This window comes from Scyliorhinus torazame, chromosome 1 (assembly GCF_047496885.1).
Source record: "Scyliorhinus torazame isolate Kashiwa2021f chromosome 1, sScyTor2.1, whole genome shotgun sequence".
NCBI classification, from domain to species: Eukaryota; Metazoa; Chordata; class Chondrichthyes; order Carcharhiniformes; family Scyliorhinidae; genus Scyliorhinus; species Scyliorhinus torazame.
Window position 1 is genome coordinate 55,195,188 of NC_092707.1, and position 25,479 is coordinate 55,220,666.

The following is a 25,479-nucleotide window of genomic DNA, read 5'->3' on the forward strand; positions in this document are numbered from 1 at the left end:
ACCAGATCGCTTTGAACTACGGGACAAAAGCCATTCTGGGCGCAAATAATAAAAGCACAGCAATCAGCAATATTATGAAACCATCTCAAAAAAACAGAGTAGATGGTCACTTTGCATGAAATGATACCTGTACAATGGGCCAGAATAGGAGGTATTATTTCAGCAACCAACCTGAAGACCCAAACACTTGGTCGTCGTGTTGAAACCCATTTCATTAATATTTGAGTGCAGTTAATAATGAGAGAAATGCATGTTTGCTGGTAGCACTCTAAAGATAAGTGCTTTAAATTGCAACATGCAGAAAACTTGCATTTCAGATGGTAGAACACTGCACTCCTACATCTTATTTATGCTATGCAAATTTTAAAAAGTGACTGGATAATTTATTGCAATTGGATTCAGGATTAATCGGACTGCTCTTATATCTCGTCTGTTGTATGCTTCATAAAGCTTATTACATCTCTCAATGAATGTTAAATGTTTACTTGGAGAATACTGGTCAATCGCATAGACAAGCATCATGTGTGGTTGGGAGATATCCAGCATCCCTATAAGTAGAGATAATTAACACTAAAGAAACTCTCATTCCTTCATGTTTTGTTATGTGTATTTGGCAAATATCAACTGTTATCCTATCAAAACTGCCAATCTCTGAAAACCATCTTGCTCTTTAACCTCGTTCTAACTTTTAAAAAATTAATTTAGAGTACCCAATTATTTTTTTCCCAATTTAAGGGGCAATTTAGCATGGCCAATCCACCTAACCACATCTATGGGTTGTGGGGGCGAAACCCACGCAGACATGTGGGGGGGGGGGGGGGAAATATATAAACTCTACGCAGATAGGAACAAATAGCCCTTGCTAGATGTGCTGCTGTTATTTTCTAAAAAATGTTAGTTTGTAAAGGTCTGTGCTCACACACTGAGCTTGCAAGTAAATCTGGGTGTGTCCAGTCTGTTCGGTAGTGCAGATGTTGAAGGCACTTCGTGTTTTATGATTGCCCATGATTGCATGCGAGGTATTTGGTAATCTGGAGTCACCAATGCATTCAGATAACTATAGCCTTAAAGTCTTGATTTTGTCTTGTGTTTTGGAGCCTTGAGTTCCAGCCTAGATTCTACCCCAATTCCAGTGCCAGTCATGGGTCTTTGGTTTCAAACTCAACCAGCCACAGCAGGTAAAAAAATAACCAGAAAATGGTGAACCGGAATTGCAGGCTTTTATTTTGATTGCTACATTTCTGGTTCCCAGGTAGTAAAACAAAACTTCTTTTAACCATGGGTAATTAATGCACTGGAAGTTTTCTTTCCCCAGTTTATAAGCAAGTCACCGATACACGTTCCAAATTTGTTAGTATTCATGAAGGATAATAGTGCAGATGGTGTAACAAAAACAGAAAATGCTGGACAATCTCAGCAGGTCTGACAGCATCTGGAGAGAGAATGGAGGTAACATAGCGAGCATAGGCGACGGACATCGCGTGACAATCGCCAGGCAGGAATGTTCCCTTCCAGTCGGGGAACACTTCAGCAGTCAAGGGCATTCGGCATCTGATCTTCGGTAAGCGTTCTCCAAGGCAGCCTTCAGGATGCGCGACAACACAAAATCGCCGAGCAGAAACTTATAGCCAAGTTCCGCACACGCGAGTACGGCCTTAACCGGGACCTTGGATTCATGTTGCGTTACATTCACCCCCACCATCTGGCCTGGGCTTGCAAAATCCTACCAACTGTCCTGGTTTGAGACAATTCACACCTCTTTAACCTGTGATTATCCCTCTCCAGTTGCTCCGTCTGGACCTGTAGACTTAATTACCTGCAAAGACTCTCATTCAAAGTATCGTCTTGCAACTTTGACTCTGTTTTATATATTATATATATATATGTGTTTCTGGGCCCCACCTCTTCATTTACCTGAGGAAGGAGCAGTGCTCCGAAAACTTGTGATTCGAAACAAACCTGTTGGACTTTAACTTGGTGTTGTAAGACTTCTTACTATTCTTGAATCATGGTAGCTCATTTGCTATCCTCCAATCCTCTGGCACCTCTCTTGTGGCAAGAAAGGAATTGAAAATTATTGCCAGTGTCCCTGCTATTTACTCCCTTGCCTTAGTCAACAGTCCGGGATACATTTCATCTGGCCCTCGAGATTTGTCTACTTTTAAGTCTGCCAGACTGCTCAGAACCTGCTCTCTGTCGATGTTAATCTCTTGTAATTTTAGACAAGTTAACCAAGTAAAGCATTTTATTCTATTTTAAACTAGCTTTAACTTTATACAGGGCGGCATGGTGGCGCAGTGGTTAGCACTGCTACCTCACGGTACCGAGGACCCGGGTTCGATCCTGGCCCCGGTGTCACTGTACATGTGAATTTGCACATTCTCCGTGTCGGCCTGGTTCTCACCCCCACGACCCAAAAAGATGTATAGCGAAGATGAATTGACCCTTAATTGGGGGGAAAAAAAGAATTGGGTACTCCAAATTTTAAAAAACTTCATACTTCAAGTTAGTAGAGATTCCTTTTTGATTTGGTCTATTTCAACCAGTCACACAAATAATCCAAAGAGAGAATCCTACTGTCATTTTCAGAACAGGAGCATGTCAGTCAGCCTCTTGGACCTGTTTTGACATTCATTCAATCATGGTTGATTTTTTTTTTTTTTACCTCCAACGCCATTTAACTTTGGTCCAAATAGGTTTTAAATTGAATATACAGCAGAGAAAGAGGCTATTTGGCCCAACAAGTTCATAAAAGCACTTGTTCTCCCCTGTGGTCCCAGCACATTATTTCCTCAATAACTGATTCCTCAATAACTGATCAGCGAATCTCTCTATCTCCTTCTTTGTATACTTATGTAGCTTCCCCATAGACATCTGTACTGTTCACCTCTCATTTGGTAGCATGTTCCACAGTCTCCTCATTCTCTCGGTAAAGTTCCTTCTCAATACCCTAATCTCATTTATAGGTGACTATCTTGTATTGATGGCCTTTAGTGTTGCTCCTCCGGTTTCTGCTCTATGAAAACATTTTAAAAGCCTTCTATTCAGTCACCCCTCAGCGTTTTCCAAGGGGAAAAGCCTCTCGGTTTGTTCATTTACAATCTAAATTCTGGTATTATTCCAGTAAATCTCTTTTGCATCCTCTCCAGTGCCACACTTTTTTTTAAATTATGGTGACCTGTTTATACACCGTACTCTACTCCCAAATGTGGTTTAACTGATTCAACCCAAGTTTAGCATAATTTCTCTACTTTCCAATTCTATCCCTGCTTTCAATTCTACCCCCTCAAAATAATTCCTGGTGTTTTGGTTTGTTGTTTTTCAATGGCTTTATTAATTTGCGTCACTGCCTCATTTATCAAAATATAGCTTGTGTTGAAACTGTGTCCATTTTGCAAGATTATTTATGTCACTGTTTTCAGTCGTCCTCCAGTTTTGACAATTTCTTTCCCACCCCAAATCTTCATTTTTGGTGTCATCTGCAAGTTTAGAAAATGTGCTTTTGATTCTAAATTGTAGGCAACAATGTCTTGGCATTGGTCCTGGTGAGATCTCATTTTCCTCTACCTGTCACTGATTAGCTACTCTACCCCTTGAAGCCAGCTTGCTATCCATTTTCCTGACTCTGCATTCTCTTACTTTACTTTATCCATTAGTTTACAAGTGAAAACTTTGGAAATCTAGACGCATTTAATCTTACCCTTTCTCTTGACCTCTTCAAAGAACTTAATGAGGTTGATGAGGCAGATTCTTCCTTAATTTTTCTGAGCAGGAATGTTCAGAAATTAAAACTTTTCAATGCTCACAGCTGAAGCACTTGGCTTTAATTGAGCATCTAATTCACCAAGGGGTAATATGGAAGGTGGTCTTGGGTCCAACCCACAGACAATCAGTGAGATTAAATTATTTCTCACATGGATGCAGTAATAATTGAACATCTTCCTGATTTGGTCCATTGTATGTCATTAAGGAAGATTTACATCTCTAGATCTAATTATGTAATTATTTTTTTTAAATAAAAAAATTGAGTACCCAATTCATTTTTTCCAATTAAGGGGCAATTTAGCGTGGCCAATCCACCTAGCCTGCACATCTTTGGGTTGTGGGGGCGAAACCCACGCAAACACTGGGAGAATGTGCAAACTCCACACGGACAGTGATCCAGAGCCGGGATCGAACCTGGGACCTCGGCGCCGTGAGGCAGCAGGGCTAACCCACTGCGCCACTGTGCTGCCCTCCCTGTTCGTTTACTTTGACCAGGACTTTTATCCCTCCAAAAATCATGTTGCTCTACTGCTCCTTGGGTGAACTCAATGAATGTAGATTGAATTGCATTTGGCCATTTCCAGCCAAACACAGATCTATCTTTCTCCCCACTTCTTTATAATTTGAACTGCCTCATATTCATTGTATGAGTCCTCATGTGTGCAGCAATACAGTTTATTGGAACACATGATTAACATGTCCATGATCCCATACTAATGCTCTTGAGCACTTTTTAAGCAACCACCTGTAACAGCAAAAGCGAAGGATTTTGGGTTAATTACAATTGCTATTGCTGATTAGTGGAAACCACAAAGTAGGGCATGAAAAAAGGCAATGCATTCATCTTAGTTGGTGCTTTACAAGAATATATCAAATTAAAATGGGTAATTTTGACTAATGCAGAGAACAATTTAAATTCAATTGTGTATTTGCTTAACCTTTCTCATTGCCATGCATTTACAGTAAGTACTCCACAATAGTTACAATGTTTAAAAAAAAATAAATCCCATGAATAACTAGAGGAAATGCAGTTTTAATTTTAGCAATTATTTGATGCAATAACGTTCCACAGATCCGATTGGATTTGTCTATTGTCACGTGTACAGAGATACAGTGAAAAGTATTTTTCTGCTAGCAGCTCAACAGATCATTATGTACATGGGAAGAAAGGAAAATACATAATAGGGCAACATAAGGTATACAATGTAACTACATAAGCACCGGCATCGGATGAAGCATACTGGGGTGTAGTGTTAATGAGGTCAGCACATAAGAGGGACGTTTAGGAGTCTGGTAACAGCGGGGAAGAAGCTGTTTTTGAGTCTGTTCGTGCGTGTTCTCAGACTTTTGTACCTCCTGCCCGATGGAAGAAGTTGGAAGAGTGAGTAAGCTGGGTAGGAGGGGTCTTTGATTATGCTGCCCGCTTTCCCCAGGCAGCAGGAGGTGTAGATGGAGTTAATGGATGGGAGGCAGGTTTGTGTGATGGACTGGGCGGTGTTCACGACTCTCTGAAGTTTCTTGCGGTCCTGGGCCGAGCAGTTGCCATACCAGGCTGTGATGCAGCCAGATAGGATGCTTTTTATGGTGCATCTGTCAAAGTTGGTAAGAGTTGATGTGGACACGCCGAATTTCCTGAGAATTTCCTGCTGTGCTTTTTTGGTGGTAGCGTCAACATGGGTGGACTAGGACAGATTTTTTGAGATGTGCACCCCAGGAATTTGAAACTGCTAGCCATCTTCACCTTGGCCCGTTGATGCTGACAGGGGTGTGTCCAGTACTTTGCTTCCTGAAGTCAATGACCAGCTCTTTAGTTTTGCTGGCATTGAGGGAGAGATTGTTGTCACTGCACCACTCCACTAGGTTCTCCATCACACTCCTGTATTCTAACTCGTCATTATTCGAGATCCGGCCCACTATGGTCATATCATCAGCAAACCTGTAGATGGAGTTGGAACCAAATTTTGCCACGTGTGTGGTGTACAGGGAGTAGAGTAGGGGGCTAAGTACGCAGCCTTGCGGGGCCCTGGTATTGAGGTCTATTGTGAAGGAGGTGTTGTTGTTCATTCTTGCTGATTGTGGTGTTGGTCAGAAAATCGAGGATCCATTTGCAGAGTGGGGAGCCAATTCTTAGGTTTTGGAGCTTTGATATGAGCTTGGCTGGGATTATAGTGTTGAAGGCGGAGCTGTAGTCCATAAATGGGAGTCTGATGTCGGAGTCCTTGTTGTCGAGATGCTCTAGGGATGAGTGTAGGGCCAGGGAAATGGCGTCTGCTGTGGACCGGGTGCGACGGTATGCGAATAGCAGTGGATCAAGGCGTTCTGGGAGTATGGAGGTGATGGGCTTCATGACCAACCTCTCGAAGCACTGCATTATGACTGAAGGCAGGGCCACCGTATGGCAGTCATTGAGGCACATTCTTCTTTGGCAACGGTATGATGGTCTTCTTGAAGCAGTTGGGGACCTCGGAGTGGAGTAGGGACGGGTTAAAGATGTCTGAACACCTCTGCCAGCTGGTCCGCGCAGGCTGAGTGTGCGACCAGGGATCCCGTCCGGAAGGCCGATCTGACTTCGGAAGCTGTGATGGTGGGTGTGGGTGAGTTATGGGCTGCTGGGGCACTTGACAGCGGATTGCTGGGGCACTTGACAGCGGATTGCTGGGTCACCTGCTCGAACCGAGCATAGAATGCATTGAGTTCATTGGGATGGGGTGCGCTGCTGCCGGAGATACTGCTCAGCTTTGCTTTGTAGCCCGTTACGTTGTTTAGTCCTTGCCACAACTGCCGAGAGTCTGTCTGTGACTCTAGCTTTGTTTGATACTCTCTCTTGGCATCTTGGATGGCTTTGAGGAGGTCGTACCTGGATTTCTTGTATAGGTCCGGGTCGTCTGACTTGAACACCTCAGATCTGTCCTTCAGTAGGGAGTCAATCTCGCGATTGACCCATGGTTTCCGGTTGGGGAGCGTACGTACTGCTTTCTTTGGCACACAGTAGTCCACATATTTACTGATTAAGTGTGTGACGGTGGTGGCATACCCATTTAAGTTGGTCGCTGAGTTCTTAAATATGGACAAGTCCATTTTCTCTAAGCAGTCACATAAGAGCTCTTCTGATTCCTCGGACCAGCACCTTCTTAGCTGGATTCTCCTGCTTGAGTTTCTGTTTGTATGCCGGGCGAAGGAGCACTGTCTTATGGTCTGATTTCCCAAAGTGCGGTCAGGGGATGGAATGGTAGGCGCCCTTGATTTTTGAGTAGCAGTGGTCAAGAGTGTTGTCGCCCCTGGTGGGACCGGAGATGTGCTGGTGGAATTTTAGCAGTACACTTGAGGTTGGCCTTGTTGAAGTCTCCGGCCACGATGAACAAGGCCTCCGGGTGTTCTGTTTCGTAGTTATTTATAACTGTGTACAGTTCGTCCAGCGCCTTCCTCACTTCTGCCTGGGGTGGGATGTAGACCGCTGTGATAATGGCTGAAGTGAACTTGCGTGGAAGATAGTATGGGCGGCACTTCACCGTCAGATATTCCAAGTCCGGGAAGCAATAGGTCGTCAGGGTCGCCACATCCAAGCACCAGGAGGAGTTAATGAGGAGGCACAGCCCTCCACCCTTTGCTTTGCATGATTACGCAGTGCGGTCCGCCGGTGAATTGAGAAGCCTTCAGGTTGTATGGCACAGTGCGGTGAGGCGGGGGTGAGCCATGTCTCTGTGAAACAGAGCACACAGCAGTCTCTTACTTCCCTCTGAGAGGTAAGTCCAGCGTTAAGTTCATCCAGCTTGTTTTCGATCACTTGGACGTTTGCCAGGAGTATGCTGGGGAGAGGGGTCTTGAAACCGCGTTGCTTCAGTCTAACCTGCCGACCGCTGCATTTCCCTCGCTTCCTCAGTCGGCGGCTGGATGCTCCTGGGATCTGATGGGAGAAGTCTGTCCTTGTGGAAGGTAGGTGGTTGCGTCTGGCGGGCTCCAGGGTGCTGGAGGGGACCAGGGCAGGGCGCTGGTTACATTTCCGAGGTCGTGTCTGGCAGGGTCGCAGGCGCTGGTTAGGTAGGAGGGTTGCTGGGGGGACATCTTTGCGCTCTGGATGGGTCCCGGTGTTCTGCGGGCATGGGAATACCTTGTGGCGCGTTCGGGTCCTCGCGCAGGGTCTCTGCCATTTTGGGGGTTCTGGGTCGTGGGAAGGGGCTTCCTGAGGCAGGTTGGGCTGAGTCCCGTGGTCTGTTCCCTCCTTGAGCGCTCCTGGGGTCGGGTCTTGGAGTAGGTCCAGTCGGGCCTCCACGCGGATTTTTCTTTCTTCCATCTCCAGGTAGATCCTTCCACAGATCTGTTTTGGAACATGAGTGACACTAGGGATTTGCATGAAATCTTCTAGCTGTGGTTCAGGATAATTCTGGCTAGAATTTTCTTTGGGATTGGTGTAGTCTCCATCTTTCACAATAACATAATCATAGTAGCCATTGTTAACAGTGCCCAGTTACGCCATCTTGTGTGTTGGATGAAACAGCACCAGGTTACTTTCTCTGCTTTCTGTATATTGTCAGTTTGGCCACATCTTGCATTATAGCTGCATATGCTTGGATTTAGAAGCATAAAATTACATCCTGACAAAAATGTGTCATTTTACCATAAGTGTGGGGTGCTTTTACTAAGCTGAGCTTAAGTGAAGTCCTGATTTGCAGTTATTTAACTCCTCCCCCTCTTTTTTTTTTTTTTTTTTTTAAACAAAAAATGATTTCTAGTAGTAAATGAATTTCAATCACTCAGTTGTAAAATCGTACTGGAATAAATTGTAGTTTACCATGACTGAAGTATGTACAAGCCTCACTTGATCAGCAATGTGAGGATTTTTTACAATACATGTTTATGGGCTTTATTTTAAACCTCTACGCGGTACTCTGTTTGTTTTAACTAGTGTAGGAAATACGCTGTAGCTGAAAATGATAACCCTATCAATGCACTTATTTATCAAACTGTTGCATAGCTTCATTTAAATTCTGCGTTGCTAAAGGATATAGACCAGTTGTGCCTGCACTGCTGCCTAGTTCAGATCTGATTAATTCAAATTTTGGATATTCTCATTTGCTCAGGACTGATGCAATTAACTTAACAGGTGCCTTTCTAGATTTTTCTAACCAGAAAAAGTTGCATTGCTGCTTAAATATTTTATCGGGCATTGACAAGGGAACTTCAGTTACCTGCATTGCATGCATGTTTGTAGAGCAGGCCTGATGGGATCTACCCCAGAATATTGAAGGAGGCTGGAGAGGAAATTGCTGAGGCCTTGACGGAAATCTTTGGATCCTCGCTGTCTTCAGGGGATGTCCCAGAGGACTGGAGAATAGCCAATGTTGTTCCTCTGTTTAAGAAGGGTAGCAAGGATAATCCCGGGAACTACAGGCCGGTGAGCCTTACTTCAGTGGTAGGGAAATTACTGGAGAGAATTCTTCGAGACAGGATCTACTCCCATTTGGAAGCAAATGGACGTATTAGTGAGAGGCAGCACGGTTTTGTGAAGGGGAGGTCGTGTCTCACTAACTTGATAGAGTTTTTCGAGGAGGTCACTAAGATGATTGATGCAGGTAGGGCAGTAGATGTTGTCTATATGGACTTCAGTAAGGCCTTTGACAAGGTCCCTCATGGTAGACTAGTACAAAAGGTGAAGTCACACGGGATCAGGGGTGAACTGGCAAGGTGGATACAGAACTGGCTAGGCCATAGAAGGCAGAGAGTAGCAATGGAGGGATGCTTTTCTAATTGGAGGGCTGTGACCAGTGGTGTTCCACAGGGATCAGTGCTGGGACCTTTGCTCTTTGTAGTATATATAAATGATTTGGAGGAAAATGTAACTGGTCTGATTAGTAAGTTTGCAGACGACACAACGGTTGGTGGAATTGCGGATAGCGATGAGGACTGTCTGAGGATACAGCAGGATTTAGATTGTCTGGAGACTTGGGCGGAGAGATGGCAGATGGAGTTTAATCCGGGCAAATGTGAGGTAATGCATTTTGGAAGGGCTAATGCAGGTAGGGAATATACAGTGAATGGTAGAACCTTCAAGAGTATTGAAAGTCAAAGAGATCTAGGAGTACAGGTCCACAGGTCATTGAAAGGGGCAACACAGGTGGAGAAGGTAGTCAAGAAGGCATACGGCATGCTTGCCTTCATTGGCCGGGGCATTGAGTATAAGAATTGGCAAGTCATGTTGCAGCTGTATAGAACCTTAGTTAGGCCACACTTGGAGTATAGTGTTCAATTCTGGTCGCCACACTACCAGAAGGATGTGGAGGCTTTAGAGAGGGTGCAGAAGAGATTTACCAGAATGTTGCCTGGTATGGAGGGCATAAGCTATGAGGAGCGATTGAATAAACTCGGTTTGTTCTCACTGGAACGATGGAGGTTGAGGGGCGACCTGATAGAGGTATACAAAATTATGAGGGGCATAGACAGAGTGGATAGTCAGAGGCTTTTCCCCAGGGTAGAGGGGTCAATTACTAGGGGGCATAGGTTTAAGGTGAGAGGGGCAAGGTTTAGAGTAGATGTACGAGGCAAGTTTTTTACGCAGAGGGTAGTGGGTGCCTGGAACTCACTACCGGAGGAGGTAGTGGAAGCAGGGACGATAGGGACATTTAAGGGGCATCTTGACAAATATATGAATAGGATGGGAATAGAAGGATACGGACCCAGGAAGTGTAGAAGATTGTAGTTTAGTCGGGCAGTATGGTCGGCACGGGCTTGGAGGGCCGAAGGGCCTGTTCCTGTGCTGTACATTTCTTTGTTCTTTGTTTGTTAGTAACCTTGTGGAGTTTAAACTGCAAAAGAAAATATTTAACGCCTATATTCATTTGGAAAACGACATGCCAGCAGTTGATTATTCTTTTTGTTCTATCTAGTACGAGGTTCCAAACCAGGAAAAAATGTACAACTCCAAGAGAATGAAATCAGAGGCCTGTGCCTCAAGTCTCGTGAAATCTTCCTCAGTCAACCCATTCTACTGGAACTTGAAGCTCCATTAAAAATATGTGGTAAGTAGCTTCATGGTCAGCTGCCTTGTTCTATGCTTATTTAAATCTCCAGAACCGTTCAATGCTTATCATAAATGTTTAAATCTCTTAACAGACAATGCAGTTATGCTGAATATTTGGCTTGTAGGTTTTGAACACACCATTTGAATCGGTATCAATCTTGGCACTTGTCATTTTAACGTTGCTCTCCGTATAGTGTACTTTACTGTTTGTTGTGCCGACCCTCAATTAGAGGAAAGTGACTTGATGAATCCTTACTGAAAATATTGATCACATTAAAAAGCCATATTTTTTATTTTATTTTTTTGCTTAAATGAGGGAGTTGAATCTGAATTTTTAGTTTAGGATATGAAAATAAACTTTGCACAAGTTTTCTAAAGTAAACCTTAAACAAATTAAAGGTTTGTGCAAGTCTCTTTTGGAATAGACATGGATAGCATCTACAGTGCTCCAGGAACCAGCCTGCCCGGTTTAACATTTTCATGAGGAAAATGGCTTCAGGAAGTGCCCTTGTTCTAGGAATTCATTAAAGATATGTCGTCAATGATTGAGGGTTGTCATCCATTTTCTTTTTATTTGTGGTTGATGAGATTATCATTACATTAATCTTCCCCTTTTTGCAATGTCTGAGATAAAATGCCGATTCAACCAAAGATTTGTTGACTAGTACTACTGCATATAATGCAATGTATTTTTTTGTTGTTGCAACTTTTAATAGTTCAACCCATGGTGCCTATACAGGAAATTGTGGGTTTTGTTACAGCTCCTGTTGTAGTGAGCGGAAATGCAAGTCATGTGCTTTTTGACTTCAAGGCTCCAACAGCAAACAATACTACTCATAATCATATGACTTTGGAGAAAATTCCTATGCATATTTTTTTTTTTCTCCCCAACCCTCACACTGGCTAGGTCTCCTCCTCCTTTCTCCCCCCCCCCCCCCCCCACCCCAATCACCCCACACAAACACCTAATGGTCTTTGTCCTGAACATTGGCCTGTCTACTTCTAACTGGCTATCCATGTTTCACTCGCAGCTTTATTTTTTAGTAGCCTATTCTGACTGACTTTCTTTTTTCCCAGGTGATATTCATGGCCAATATTATGACTTACTTCGATTGTTTGAATATGGTGGCTTCCCACCAGAGAGCAACTACCTGTTCCTGGGAGATTATGTGGACAGAGGAAAGCAATCTTTGGAAACGATCTGTCTGTTATTGGCTTATAAAATTAAGTATCCAGAGAATTTTTTCCTTTTGCGTGGAAACCATGAATGTGCCAGTATAAACCGAATATATGGATTCTATGATGAATGTAAGGAAATATTTCCTTTACTGTTACATAAGTGTAGCCAAATCTGCATGATGTAATATTTCTTCAATTCTAATGTAAATGATGTTCCAACAAAATTTTGCTCTTGCATCTAATGGGTGTGACTGAAACTACTAGCACTAGTTTACAGCTGCATGTTTTCTCAACCAGGCTCGTAGTGAACTGAAAGCTCAAAATGGAAAATGAAATGGCAACCGTATTACCACCTTTGTTCTGTAATTACATTAAATTTCCGTAATTACATTAAATTGAGAGGGTCATTTTATTTATTTCACCTTCAGCCCATGCACTCGTTATTTTATTGTGACATTTCATAGCTTTGTTTTCATTTTAGGTAATTAAATATGTAAACTTTTTCAATCTTATCGTATGGGTTGGATAAAAAAATTCCGTGGACAGTTTTTAGTGTGAAGGTTGGAGATATGCGAAACTGTCTTCAAACTAGCCAAACAGTATTGCCAAGGTATTAGATCAATGGTTTACAGTTGGTGCAATGAGTTTGTTAGTGTTTAAATGATTGTAGGCATTGACGTCAGAATACTTGGGCTCATTTGTACGTTGTAGCATTTTTTAAAGTTGCAAATTAATGCTAAAAATGGCAATGCAAAATTATGCTTGTTCTCGTTTTTATTTTTAAAGTATGATTTACTTGCATTTTACTGTATCTTCCTTTAATTTTACTTAAGGAAGATGAATGCCAATTTTTAAAAATCACACCAGCCAATTACGTTCTACAGTCACAGTTGGTTTTTTAACATTAGGTTGATAAATGCTTGTCTGCCAACTTGAATAGCGAGCAACTAGGTGGTATCAGTCCAGTCGCTTCCATACTAACAGAGGTTATGTTTCATTTTTGAACTTCAGTAATTTTCAGCCATGTGTAAGGCTGTCTTCCTTTCCTGGTCTTCGGTCCAATATTTTTTTGCTTTCAATATGCCAATGTGCAAATGAAAGAAACAATTTAGTATTTAGATTTCTGGAACTGTTTTGGAGGCTGTGTTTTTGTCCCAGTTTTATTTTACATGTTCATATTGATGAGACACTAATCGCTACCATCTTTCCCATGTCTGCTTTCTAGGTAAAAGGAGGTACAATATTAAATTGTGGAAGACCTTTACAGACTGTTTCAACTGCTTGCCTATAGCTGCCATTGTGGATGAAAAGATCTTTTGCTGTCACGGAGGTATGTATAATTCAATTTGAGGCCTGTGGTGAAACCATTGTTAAGTAGATTATGTAGGTCAGTCCACATTTAGACTTTTTCTTGGTTTGTCCAATGGACAGAGATTTAAATTGTGCATTTAAAACTTCTCAAATGGGTAACATTACAGCAGGGTTTTTTTTCAAACCCAGGGTCGCGAACCTAAAGTGGGTTGCGGTGTGATCGGTCATGACGCTCCCTATCGCGGGAGGAGTGCCCAACGACCGGGACCGGTTTATAGATTGAGATTGCTGGCCGTGTCTGCCAGCAGTTGCAGCATTTTGCCTTGCTCCATCCGATTGGCACCCAGATTATCCAATGGGTGATTAGCTTTCATCACGTCACATCCGACGTCTACTTGTTTCGTTGACCAATAGATGGGGGCGGTACTTCTGGTGTTGTGACTGTTGGAGCTGTTGGGGCCTGTGAAGAACACAGAGGCTGAATGAAGTTTGTGTGAGGGGTGTGAATGGCGGGTCACAATGCTAACAGTCAGCACCAGTTCACTGGCTTACACAATTACTTCAATGCCTACACCATCATAGGGAAAAGGAATTATATGATAGCTACATAAACCGGGATTGCAGCAATTGGTTTGTTCTTCAAACTCCGATCAAAGAAGAAGGCACCAGCAGCAATCACAGAAAAGAAATTGTGTTTCTTTATTTTCTCTTTGGGGCAGGGCAAGTGGAGTTTAAAAACAGCATGTGAAACCTGTGTGAATGTTTGAAACCTCTGCAATCGTGTCATTGTAATGGTGTATTATAAAGTTATCAGTCTTCACAAAAAACTCATGGGACACCATGTGCTGTTTATTAAAAAAAGAAAAGAAAATGCAGGCACATCTGGCAGTACACAGACCTGGTGCCCAGTTGGGCAGAATGCCACCTCCTGATATCAGTGTGCTATCCCCGTCTCGCCCTTGTGTTAGCACACTATCCTAGTACCGCCGCCTCCGGACGTCAGCGTGCTGTCCCAGGACCAAATTTTGTCTTAAAAACGGCAGAGTCTTTGCATCAGAAGTGGTGAGAGAGCAGGTCACGTGCCCGCCATGTACACTGATGTTGTGCAATCCCTGCTTTGGTTGCAAAATCCTGAAGAAGGTTCCTCCATTTTGTAGCTGCAAGCAAACAACAGGAAGAACTGAAAATTGATCAGTTTGTAATAAGGACCAGAGGATCAGAGACACAAACAGGCCAGAAACTCAACTGAATTGCTGCAGAGAGCTTCTCAGGAGATTCCACGGCAGGACAAAGCAATGCTGGTGTGAGCTCCAGGACATCTGATTAACAACCCATTAAGAAACTGAAATTGGAAACAAAGCAGTATAAAGATGATTTCTTGAGGTATGGCTTTATTAATTGTGCCAATGCAAATCAGGTTGCAATGCCCATGTACGTTATGTGCAGGAAGTACTGGCAAATGAAAGATGAAACATTCAAAACTTCAAAAGCATTTCAAGACTAAGCATATGGAGTCCAAGGACAAACCTCCTTGATTTCTTTCAAAGGATGCAGTGAAAACTTAAATCATCAGCTGAAGCCCTTAGCAGAAATGTAACATTGAATAACAAAGCAAGTGAGATCTTTGAGGACAACGCAGGCTAACCTGTCGCATTAAAGGTAAGCCAAAAAAAAGAGTCAGTCACGAAGTTCGGTCGGCGTGGGTCGCTGAGGTTGGCTGGCTGTCATGGGTCCCGAAGGATGGCCGGTTGGTAAAAATGGGTCCTGAGCAAAAAGTTTGAAAAACACTGCATTGCAAGGTATAGAGGAGACAAAAGAGTATTGAATAACTTGATTTTTTTTTTTCTTTTTAAAAATCAGGTTTGTCACCTGACCTTCAGTCCATGGAACAAATCAGACGAATCATGCGACCCACTGACGTACCAGACCAAGGACTTCTGTGTGATCTCTTGTGGTCTGATCCAGACAAAGATGTATTAGGGTGGGGTGAGAATGATCGTGGTGTCTCATTCACATTTGGAGCAGAAGTAGTTGCAAAATTCCTTCATAAACATGACCTGGATCTGATCTGCAGAGCCCACCAGGTATGGCTTGGAAGCTTTTTTAAAATCTCGGCCTGAATTATTGTTGTTAAGGTTCAGATGTTTTTGGACCAAATTTAGTGAAATCATGAAATAATTATCTGGCTTCTACATTATAATGCAGAGAACCCACTCCATTCAATTAAATCCACAGTCCTTTTCCTACTAAGTGGGTTTCCTCCGGGTGCTCCGGTTTCCTCCCACAGTCCAAAGATGTGCAGGTTAGGTGGACTGGCCATGATAAATTGCCTTTACTGTCCAAAAAGGTTAGGTAGGGTTACGGGGATAGGGTTGAGGCATGGGCTTAAGTGGGGTGCTCTTTCCCAGGGCCGGTGCAGACTCGATGGGCCAAATGGCCTCCTGCACTGTAAATTCTATGATTCTACTTAAAATGCTAGTTTATTCTGATTTAATGCAGATGTACAACTTCTGATATTCACCAACTCCCAAGTTATTCAAAATATATGGTAATTAATATTTGAGTCATATCAATTGGCTTTTCACGTAACCTACCTTTTACTTTTCTCCAAGACTCCCCTCCTTTTTTATAAAAAAAAAGTTGGCTTTTAGTTTGCCACAGTCATTAGATATATGTGAAGATTGCTACATTACTTTTTATCTGTTGCTCGGGCATAAAACTTTTCAAGTCATGGTGGGCGGATGGGCAAATTGACATAATTTCATGGTTAATACGGTGAGGAAATAGATGTTTTTCATTTGTATTTCAAAATAGTAAACAATTGTTAGACCTTGTGTAATTTAAAGCACATGCTCCTGAAGTCACACATTATTGCAGTCTTTCTAATGTAGCTGGATCTTCTCTGATTATATGTAGAATGTGAAGTTTTCTTAGTTTGATCATAGATTAGTTTCGAGATTTGGAGTGGCATTTGCATTGAATGTACTGTGTTCAACAAAAGCATGGTCTGCTTTAAACAATTTTTAGAACTGTTTAAGTTCAACATGGGAGTGTGCAAGGTGTCAAACTAAAAATTGTTCTGCTGTGCTGAGTTTGATGAAACTCCATGCTTCAGATGCTGGCACATCAGCTCCGTAAGAGGATGGCAGCGAGGGAGATAGGTGGTGTCAAGGATAGCAGGGGAACTACGGTGTGGAGTGCGGTGAAAGTAAATGAGGCATTCAAGGACTTCTATGAGGAGCTGTACAGATCTCAGCCCCCAGCGGGGGAAGAGGGGATGCAAAGGTTTCTTGATCAACTGAGGTTCCCGAGGGTGGAGGAGCAGGAGGTGGCTGGTTTGGGGTCGCCAATTGGGTTGGAGGAGCTGGTCAAAGGTCTGGGGCACATGCAGGCGGGGAAGGCCCCGGGGCCGGATGGGTTCCCGGTTGAGTTTTACAGGAAGTTTGCGGACCTGTTAACCCCGTTGCTGGTGAGGACTTTCAATGAGGCAAGGGAGGGGGGGGACCCTGCCCCCGACAATGTCCGGAGCGCTGATTTCTCTGATCTTGAAGCGGGACAAGGACCCACTGCAATGTGGGTCATATAGATCGATCTCGCTCCTCAATGTGGACGCTAAACTGCTGGCAAAAGTGCTGGCTACGAGAATTGAGGACTATGTCCCAGGGGTGATTCATGAGGACCAGACGGGATTTGTAAAGGGCAGGCAGCTAAACACTAATGTGCGGAGGCTCCTTAACGTGATTATGATGCCATCGGTGGAGGGAGAGGCGGAGATAGTGGCAGCTATGGACGCGGAGAAGGCCTTTGACCGGGTGGAGTGGGAGTATCTCTGGGAGGTGTTGTGGAGGTTTGGGTTTGGGGAGGGGTTTATTAGTTGGGTTAAGCTTCTGTATAGAGCCCCGGTGGTGAGTGTGGCTACGAATCGGCGGAGGTCGGAGTATTTTCAGCTGTATCGAGGAACGAGGCAGGGGTCCCCCCTGTTGTTTGCACTAGCAATTGAGCCTTTGGCCATGGCATTAAGGGAGGCCAGGAAATGGAGGGAGGAGAGGAGCATCGGGTGTCGCTGTATGCGGATGACTTGTTGCTGTACATGGCAGATCCAGTGGAAGGGATGGTGGAGGTCATGCGGATCCGAAGGGAGTTTGGGGACTTCTCGGGCTATAAGCTCAATGTAGGGAAAAGTGAGCCCTTTGTGGTGCGACCAGGGAAGAGGGATAGACAACCTACCGTTGAGGAGGGCGGAAAGGAGCTTTCGGTACTTGGGGATCCAGGTAACTAGGAGCTGGGGGGGCCCTGCACAAACTTAATTTGACGTGGCTGGTGGAGCAGATGGAGGACTTCAAACGATGGGATGTGTTGCCACTCTCGCTAGCGGGCAGGGTACAGTCAATTAAAATGACGGTCTTCCCGAGGTTTCTTTTCGTGTTTCAGTGCCTTCCTATTAGGATTACCAAGGCCTTTTTTAAACGGGTAGGTAGGAGCATCATGGGCTTTGTGGGGGCAAACGAGACCCCGAGGGTAAGGAGGGGGTTTCTGGAGCGTAGTAGGGACAGGGAGGGCTGGTGTTGCCGAATCTGGAGGGCTATTATTGGGCAGCCAACGTAGCAATGATCCGTAAGTGGGTGATAGAGGGAGAGGGGGCGGCATGGAAGAGGTTGGAGATGGCGTCCTGCAAAGGAACAAGCCTGAGGGCGCTGGTGATGGCACCGCTGCCGCTCTCGCCGACAAGGTACACCACGAGTCCGGTAGTGGCGGAAACGCTAAAGATCTGGGGTCAGTGGAGATGACATAGGGGTGAGAAGGGAGCCTCGGTGTGGTCCCCGATTCGGGAGAACCACCGGTTCATCCCAGGGAGGATGGATGGGGGGTTTCGGAGCTGGCATCGGGCAGGGATCAGCAGGATGGGGGACCTGTTTATAGACTGGACGTTTGCGAGCCTCTGGGCGATGGAGGAGAAGTTCAGGTTACCCCCGGGAAATGCGTTCAGGTATATGCAAGTGAGGGCGTTTGTGAGGCGGCAGGTGAAGGAATTCCCGTCGCTCCCGGCACAGCGGATCCAGGTCGGTGATTTCGGGTGTATGGGTCGGAGAGGGCAAGGTTTCGGCGATATATCAGGAGATGAAAGAAGAGGGGGAGGCTTTGGTAGAGGAGCTGAAGGGCAAGTGGGAGGAGGAGTTGGGGGAGGAGATTGAAGAGGGTCTATGGGCGGATGCCCTGAGTAGGGTTAATTACTCTTCCTCATGTGCCAGGCTCAGCCTGATACCGTTTAAGGTTGTTCACAGAGCGCATATGACGGGGGCGAGGCTGAGTAGGTTCTTTGGGGTGGAGAACAGATGTGGGAGGTGCTCGGGAATCCCGGTGAATCACGTCCACATGTTTAGGTCGTGCCCGGCACTGGAAGGGTTCTGGAGGGGTTTCGCGAGGACTATTTCCAAGGTGGTGAAAGTCCAGGTGAAACCAAGTTGGGGGCTGTCATTACTTGGGGTGGTGGACGAGCCGGGAGTGCAGGAGGCGAAAGAGGCCGGCATTCTGGCCTTTGCGTCCCTGGTAGCCCGGCGGAGGATCTTGCTATTATGGAAGGACGCAAAGCCCCCCAGTGTGGAAGCCTGGATAAATGACATGGCAGGGTTCATTAAGCTAGAGAGGATAAAGTTTGCCCTGAGATGGTCTGCGCAGGGGTTCTTCAGGCAGTGGCAACCATTCCTTGACTATCTCGCGGAGCGCTAGAAGGAGCTAGGTCAGCAGCAGCAGCAACCCGGGGGGGGGGGGGGGGTTTCCCGGTAGTATTTGTACAAACATAGGGAGGGTTAATAAGTGCAGGAGAAACCCATTGTATAAGTTCTGTACTATGTTTGCTTGATATGTTTATGTTTTGTCTTTTTCTTTTCTGTTACCGGGGGGGGGGGGGGGTTTAAACTGGTTGAAAATTTTTGTTGGAAAAACTTTAAATAAACCTATTTTAATCAAAAAGAAACTCCATGCTTCAACCTAATTTTGTCATGGCATTTACATAGTTGGCAATATTTATTGGATCACTTGGAGCAGGCAGTTTAATCCTGCTGCTTGTTTTTTCTTTTATTTATTTGATTAAAATTAAGCAGTTTCATTGAAATGGCAATTTTTTTGTGTAATTTAAATTATCCAGAAATTTGCATTGAATTTTTTTGAATTAACCGTCACCATCATTAACTGCTCTTTTGAAGTGTATGCACGGAGTTGTGTTGCGGTGATCCATATTCACTCATTTCTTTTTCTGAAACAGGTTGTAGAAGATGGGTATGAGTTCTTTGCCAAGAGGCAGCTGGTGACTTTGTTCTCTGCACCCAATTATTGTGGGGAATTTGATAATGCAGGTGCCATGATGAGTGTAGATGAAACCTTGATGTGTTCTTTTCAGGTAAGATGAACGTTCAAATTTGCCAAAAGATAGGTTTTGCTTTTGCGCCTAAAACTCGGTGGATGCTATCTATGGTTACAGTTTTATTTCTTCAATTATGATGGGCATTATATTGTGAGGTTTTGGCAGACCAATCTTCTGGGAGAAGGCAGAGGGAAAACATAATCGGCAACATGCTGATTGTGTTCCAGTCGGATTGAAGACCTTGACCTCTCTTTAAAGCGTGTGTACACACCACTTGGTTGCAAGTGATTACTTTTTTTTGTGTTTTGGATCTTTGAACTATCCATTGGAAGCTCCCAGTAGAGATAAGACACAAGATTTTAACAGATGGAACACAACGAGGGTGGCACGGTAGCACAGTGGTTAGCACTGTTGCTTCACCGCACCAGGGTCCCATGTTCGATTCCTGGCTTGGGTCACTATCCGTGCGGAGTCTGCACGTCTCTCCGTGCCTGCGTGGGTTTACCTCCGGATGCTCCAGTTTCCTCCCACAAGTCCTGAAAGACATGTTGTTATGTGAATTGGATATTCTGAATTCTCCCTCTTTGTACCCGAACAGTTGCCGGAATTCATTGCAGTGTTAATGTAAGCCTACTTGTGACAATGATTATTATTACAACTAGTTAAGTAACTTTTTTTCCAAGCACTTGTGCTGAATTATAAATCTGATGTATAGCTTTGTCACTTAGCTCAGCACTCATGGCTGCTGGTGTGAAAAAGAATTTCAGAACTTGACACCCATAGGTTCCATGTGCTTGTGTATCTGGGTGAATGGCCATCTGCTAATATCAAACGCTAGTGAATAAATACATTTCTAGGTCCTATAGCAAATAATTGCAATATCATTGAAAAGTAGCTATTTAGTACAAATGCAAATATGTTGGGTAAAATTTATTCCTTTTAAAACTTTTTTTGTTTAGATTTTGAAACCAGCAGAGAAAAAGAAACCTAATACAAGCCGGCCTGTAACGCCACCAAGGAGCATGATCACAAAACAAGCCAAGAAATAAAATGAGGAACTCTGGCATTGCCTGTTCGGACTTGTATTATACCAGTTTGTCTCCATTTTTAACTCCTTCCCCCCCCCCCCCCCCCTTTTTCGTGTAAGTGTATCTGTCAGCTTGCTTGGGTTAGATTACTATTTGTTGACTTGTGGTTTATCTGCTGTGATATACTGAACCATGGTTGCTGCCTCAGAGCAGCAAACATGTCTGCTCCCCCCTGAGATGGAAGAATATTAAAATAGTACTGTAGCTCCCGAATCTGCATCAGGGCTCCTAATTGTTGGCGTTAGTTGCTCGCAGCAATGTGCCTGACTGCTGTTCCTCAGCAGGTTTCAATGTGGGTCAGGGAGGGGGGTGGTGGGCTAATGGTGGGGAACAGAAGATGACTTGTAGTTGACAGAAATTTGACATTTTTGGTACAGTTCACGAAAGTGGTGTAAATGCCTTGTGATGGCAGTTTTGAGTTTTTTAAAATTTTTTTAAAGACCTGAAGAGGTGATGCTTGTGAGCTGGTAATTTACCTTTTTGGAAAAACAATCTCGTGAAGGAAGTGGCATACTGTTTATAAAACCTCGAAGTTATAGTTCAAAGAAATTTTGTACTTTCTCATAAAATGTTTTTATTTAGAGGAATGCATCTGCTTTTTCCAAGTCTACATGTCTGTCTTGTAAGCAACTGTTGTATAGATGTCATGATTAGAAGGATCTGCCTCTCCACTCTGCCAGCATCACAGAAAATGACGTGAATTTGATTAAGCACACTTCCTGTACTGTATATTTTAAATGATGAAATAAAGCCATTATTTTACATTTGGCATTTTGATTTGTTTAAAATTTCTGTCAATATTAGATTCCTTTATGTTTTATAATGGAAGAAAAATGGGTTAGTTAACTGGCAAAGATGGTGAACAGATTGAGAAACAGCTAGTATAGGTTAGCGAACTTTAAATTGTAAGTCATTCAGCCGTTCTTGTTGTTTTGGGGATTGGGAGTTTTTTTCCCCCCTCTTCCCATGCCATGTATTATCCTTGGCCTTGAGGTGAAGCAAGCAACCTGTTCTCTGGGCTCTGTCATTATACAGTTGGCCACTAGGCTGAGACAGTTGTTTGGAGTGCTCAATATTAACTTCCTCGATTTTATGGTTGAGTTTGTAGTTCTAAATTTATTTCAGGTTCCTTACGGATGATGGACTTTGGCCTGTAAGTTTGTCCAGGATCCCCATGGGTAAAAGGACATTGCATTAGTTTCCCCTTCCATATTCTCTCCTGAAACATGTAAAATGATGGGGGCTACAAATATTGGTGATTTTAAAGATCAAAATACTGCTGCACTGCTATTCTCCACACTGCATTCCTATTAGCAGCAGTAAAGGCAATGAGATGCTAAATAAAGGGATGCTGCTTTTTGTTTCCTTATTTCTTGGGGAAGATCAAAATTGGGCATATCCATATGAGCCTCGTGACTAGTTTAAAATATGGCAGATTCCTGGGCATCTGTTTGCATGCCTGCGTCCTCAACCAAGTAATGACTAATTTCATGATAAAATTGGGAAGAAAAATAAAGCCTTTTTACAAATCCTGAACTCTTGTGTATCTGTGTTTTCCTTAAGAGTGCAGAAATTGGCTCTATGTTCAGTGCCGGAATTGATATTGAGCCATATACGAGTCTCAAGATCCCAAGTTTGATTTTACATAGAATCTACAGTGCAGAAGGAGGCCATTTGGCCCATCGCGTCTACAATTTTGTGTTTAATTGTCTAACTATTTGAATGGTGTCAATGCACTTCCACTCAATAGCTCAGAGCTAGAAAGGGAGGGAAGTAATTTTCTTAAATATTGGGTTCTGCTCCCCGGCTGTAATTCACTGACTGCTCTGTATATGTAGATATTAGGTTAAGACCGGATTGGACTCCACTTGTCTGACTCATGGGGAAAATTAGCTAACACGAGGTCCCAGGAACCATACACTTTCTAGTCTTTGAAAACTGAGATTGTACTCAAATATTACTATACTTGAAATTAACCAGTTCTAGCTGCCAATATGCCTTATGAAAAAATATTGAAGTGTCATATGAAAAGATGGTCCTCCAGTATGGGATACCTATTTCTGAGTGTGTACATGTACAGCACACCAATCCTTTGAAACAACACGGAATATTGACGCCCACCTTGATTTGTTACTTGTTCTAACCATTAACTGCCCTCTTTGTACTCATTTTGTTTTGTAATTTAATTACATCCCACAGAGCTATTGTTTGAACATGCATGAACAGAGAAGGGTTATACTTTTTAAAGTCAGGCCAGAAAGATGTTCAATCATTTGAGTGGGGTGCATATGATTAAATCACTGGTTAAATCATGATAAACATATCCCACGCAATCATTTGCTTCTGTACAATAATTGTGAAATATTTACGTATTTATCATTTTAGATATTTTTAATGGTGCAATCCCTGTGCTCCTGGCATACACCACAATACTGCAATTTTACTGTTTTAATATTCATTTCAGGCCAAGTTTTCTTTCTTTCTTAATGCACTCCAGCCTAAGCCAAAACTGGCTGCTCCTTTTGATGCCACCTTGTGGCACTGCTGCATCGACTTGCATGCATTGCCTACTGCCCAAAGAAGAACATGGAGAAACCTCAAACTTTCTGAACTCTGGATGTGGAAGATTAGTTCATTTTTAAAGACTTCCTTTGGTATGAAGCACCTGTCATGTGAAAGTACCTTTAAGAAATGGGTGTTTAAGAAATGTACCTTTAAGAAATGGAGCTGCTCATGTTACTGGAGTGATGTCAGTGTGGGTGGAGCTGAGCTCTACTTCTGCTTTTTAGTTTCAGTTTGAGAAAGCTTGGGGGTGTCTGTTTTTCAATGAGCTGCATCTGAAGTTTAAACCAAGAGCTGTACGGTTGATCTCTGCCATCCAAAGACCATCTATGGATCATTTGGTGAACCCAGCATTGTAAAAGGTCTGTGTTGAATGTAAACCTAATGTACTCCTGTTTGAAGGTTTGTTAAGTCTTTTGGATCTTAAAAGGACAGCTTACAGGGTTACTTAGTGTTGTAGTCTTTGGGGTTGTATTTGAATTAATGGTTGCTTAGATGTTCATTGTTTATTTTTTAAAAAGGTTAACTTGCGTTCATAGAATAAATATTGTTTTGTTTTAAAGAAATACTTGTCCTTTTCTGCTGTACCACACCTGTAGAGTGAGCCGTGTGCTCCCCATACCACAATCTATTAAAAATTGTCGGTCAGGTGAACTCCATGATACACTTTGGGGTTCTCTTAAACCCTGACCCGTTACACACCTTTCACTCCTAAAGACCCATGATGCTTGAGTAGTTTGGCCAGATGGTACAGAAACATGCAAAGAAGAACAGAACTGCCAACTGAATAAAAGCTGTGCTGCATCTTGGTTGTCACATCAGAGCATAGTGAAGCTTTACTTGTGTTTACTAATGTTTCCAAATTTTATACAGGGCCACACCTCTGTCTTCTTTCCACTCCATTCCCTTTCTCTTCCAAATATTTCTGACCCTAAAAGGAAGCTTAAACTGAAATCTGGTCTCTGTAAAGCCTCATCTGCTTTCTGGACACCCAATTTCCCCCCTCCTCACCCCTTGCCAACATCAACTATCACCACTGTAGCGTTATCCCAAAATCCGCCTTAAACCATTTGGCTTTGAAATTATTACTACCTCAAATCTTTCTTCTGCTCTTGAAGCACATTTCTTACTTCAGAGCTAGATGTTTGAACCCTTGCACTATAATTTCTGACCTGAATGAGTCAAAAATAGCATCGGAGACTAAATAGTTCACTATCCCACATTCTTTAACATCATTCATACTTCTATCTTTCATTTCTCTGCAAGGCAGTTTACCTTCCTGACACTGCATTATTTTATTTATAGCTGTCCTAATTCTTTTCTGGCCACCTAGTGTCATCCCTAGTTGCATTATTTAGAAGTGCTAGATCAAATTCCAAATGTATGCTGATAACACCCAGTTTTTTGAACGACAGCCTATTCAAACGAGCAGGGGTGCTGGCCAACATTCCATATCAGTAAAACAAGACTATCTGGTAATGTGTGATATATGCAGTTTGGAAATCAGCTGCCACTCTGCCCTGTGTTACAATGCTTCCCTGTGTTACAACAGTACAGCTTAAAAGTGCTCATTAGGTTGTAAAGCACTTTGGAACATGCTGAGGTGAAAAGGTGCTTAGATGGTTGCATGTTCTTTCATTTACTCCCCTGACACATCAGCCTTGTTTTCTATCCTCTGCACCATTGTCAGTCACTCTTCAATATCAAACTCTTTACCTTACCTAACAGGAGATGGATGTGGTGTAGCGGTCGTCACTGGACTACCCCAGGGTAAGGCTCTGGGGACTCCAGTTCAAATCCCACCATAACAGATGGCAATAAAAAATCTGGATTTAACCATCTAATGGTGACCATGAAACCAGTCAATTGTCGCAAAATCCCATCTGGTTAACTATGTTTTGGTATTTATTTTGTTTTGACTGTTCTGTCCTGCTGTGGGTCCACCTGGAGATGTTTTTCCCATTTGGTTTATATTTCAAATTAGGAGTAGAACTTTCAACTTCACCAAATCATAAAATAGGTCCTTGTGTTATTCACACTGCCTGACTTTAATAACTTCAATGGAAAAAATACACTTATTTGGTTGTGAATACACTGCACATGTTAAGTGAAGACTCGAGTATAAGTAGAAAATATACATTTTCTGAATAACCAATGAAGTTTAAACTTCTACACTTACATTTAGCTTCAGTTCTTGA

At 43.2% G+C, this 25,479-nt stretch overlaps 1 protein-coding gene across 1 annotated transcript in view; it reads left to right on the forward strand.

Annotated features, from left to right (window-relative positions):
* Window positions 1-21,488, forward strand: part of ppp1cc (protein phosphatase 1, catalytic subunit, gamma isozyme) — a 37,943-nt gene extending 16,455 nt beyond the window's left edge. The window contains exons 2-7 of the mRNA XM_072495046.1: window positions 10,647-10,778; window positions 11,858-12,088; window positions 13,185-13,289; window positions 15,131-15,354; window positions 19,533-19,667; window positions 20,591-21,488. Coding sequence (XP_072351147.1) covers window positions 10,647-10,778; window positions 11,858-12,088; window positions 13,185-13,289; window positions 15,131-15,354; window positions 19,533-19,667; window positions 20,591-20,680 — 917 coding nt within the window. The 3' untranslated portion in view covers window positions 20,681-21,488. The remainder of the gene's footprint in view (window positions 1-10,646; window positions 10,779-11,857; window positions 12,089-13,184; window positions 13,290-15,130; window positions 15,355-19,532; window positions 19,668-20,590) is intronic.
* Window positions 21,489-25,479: the final 3,991 nt, after the last annotated feature.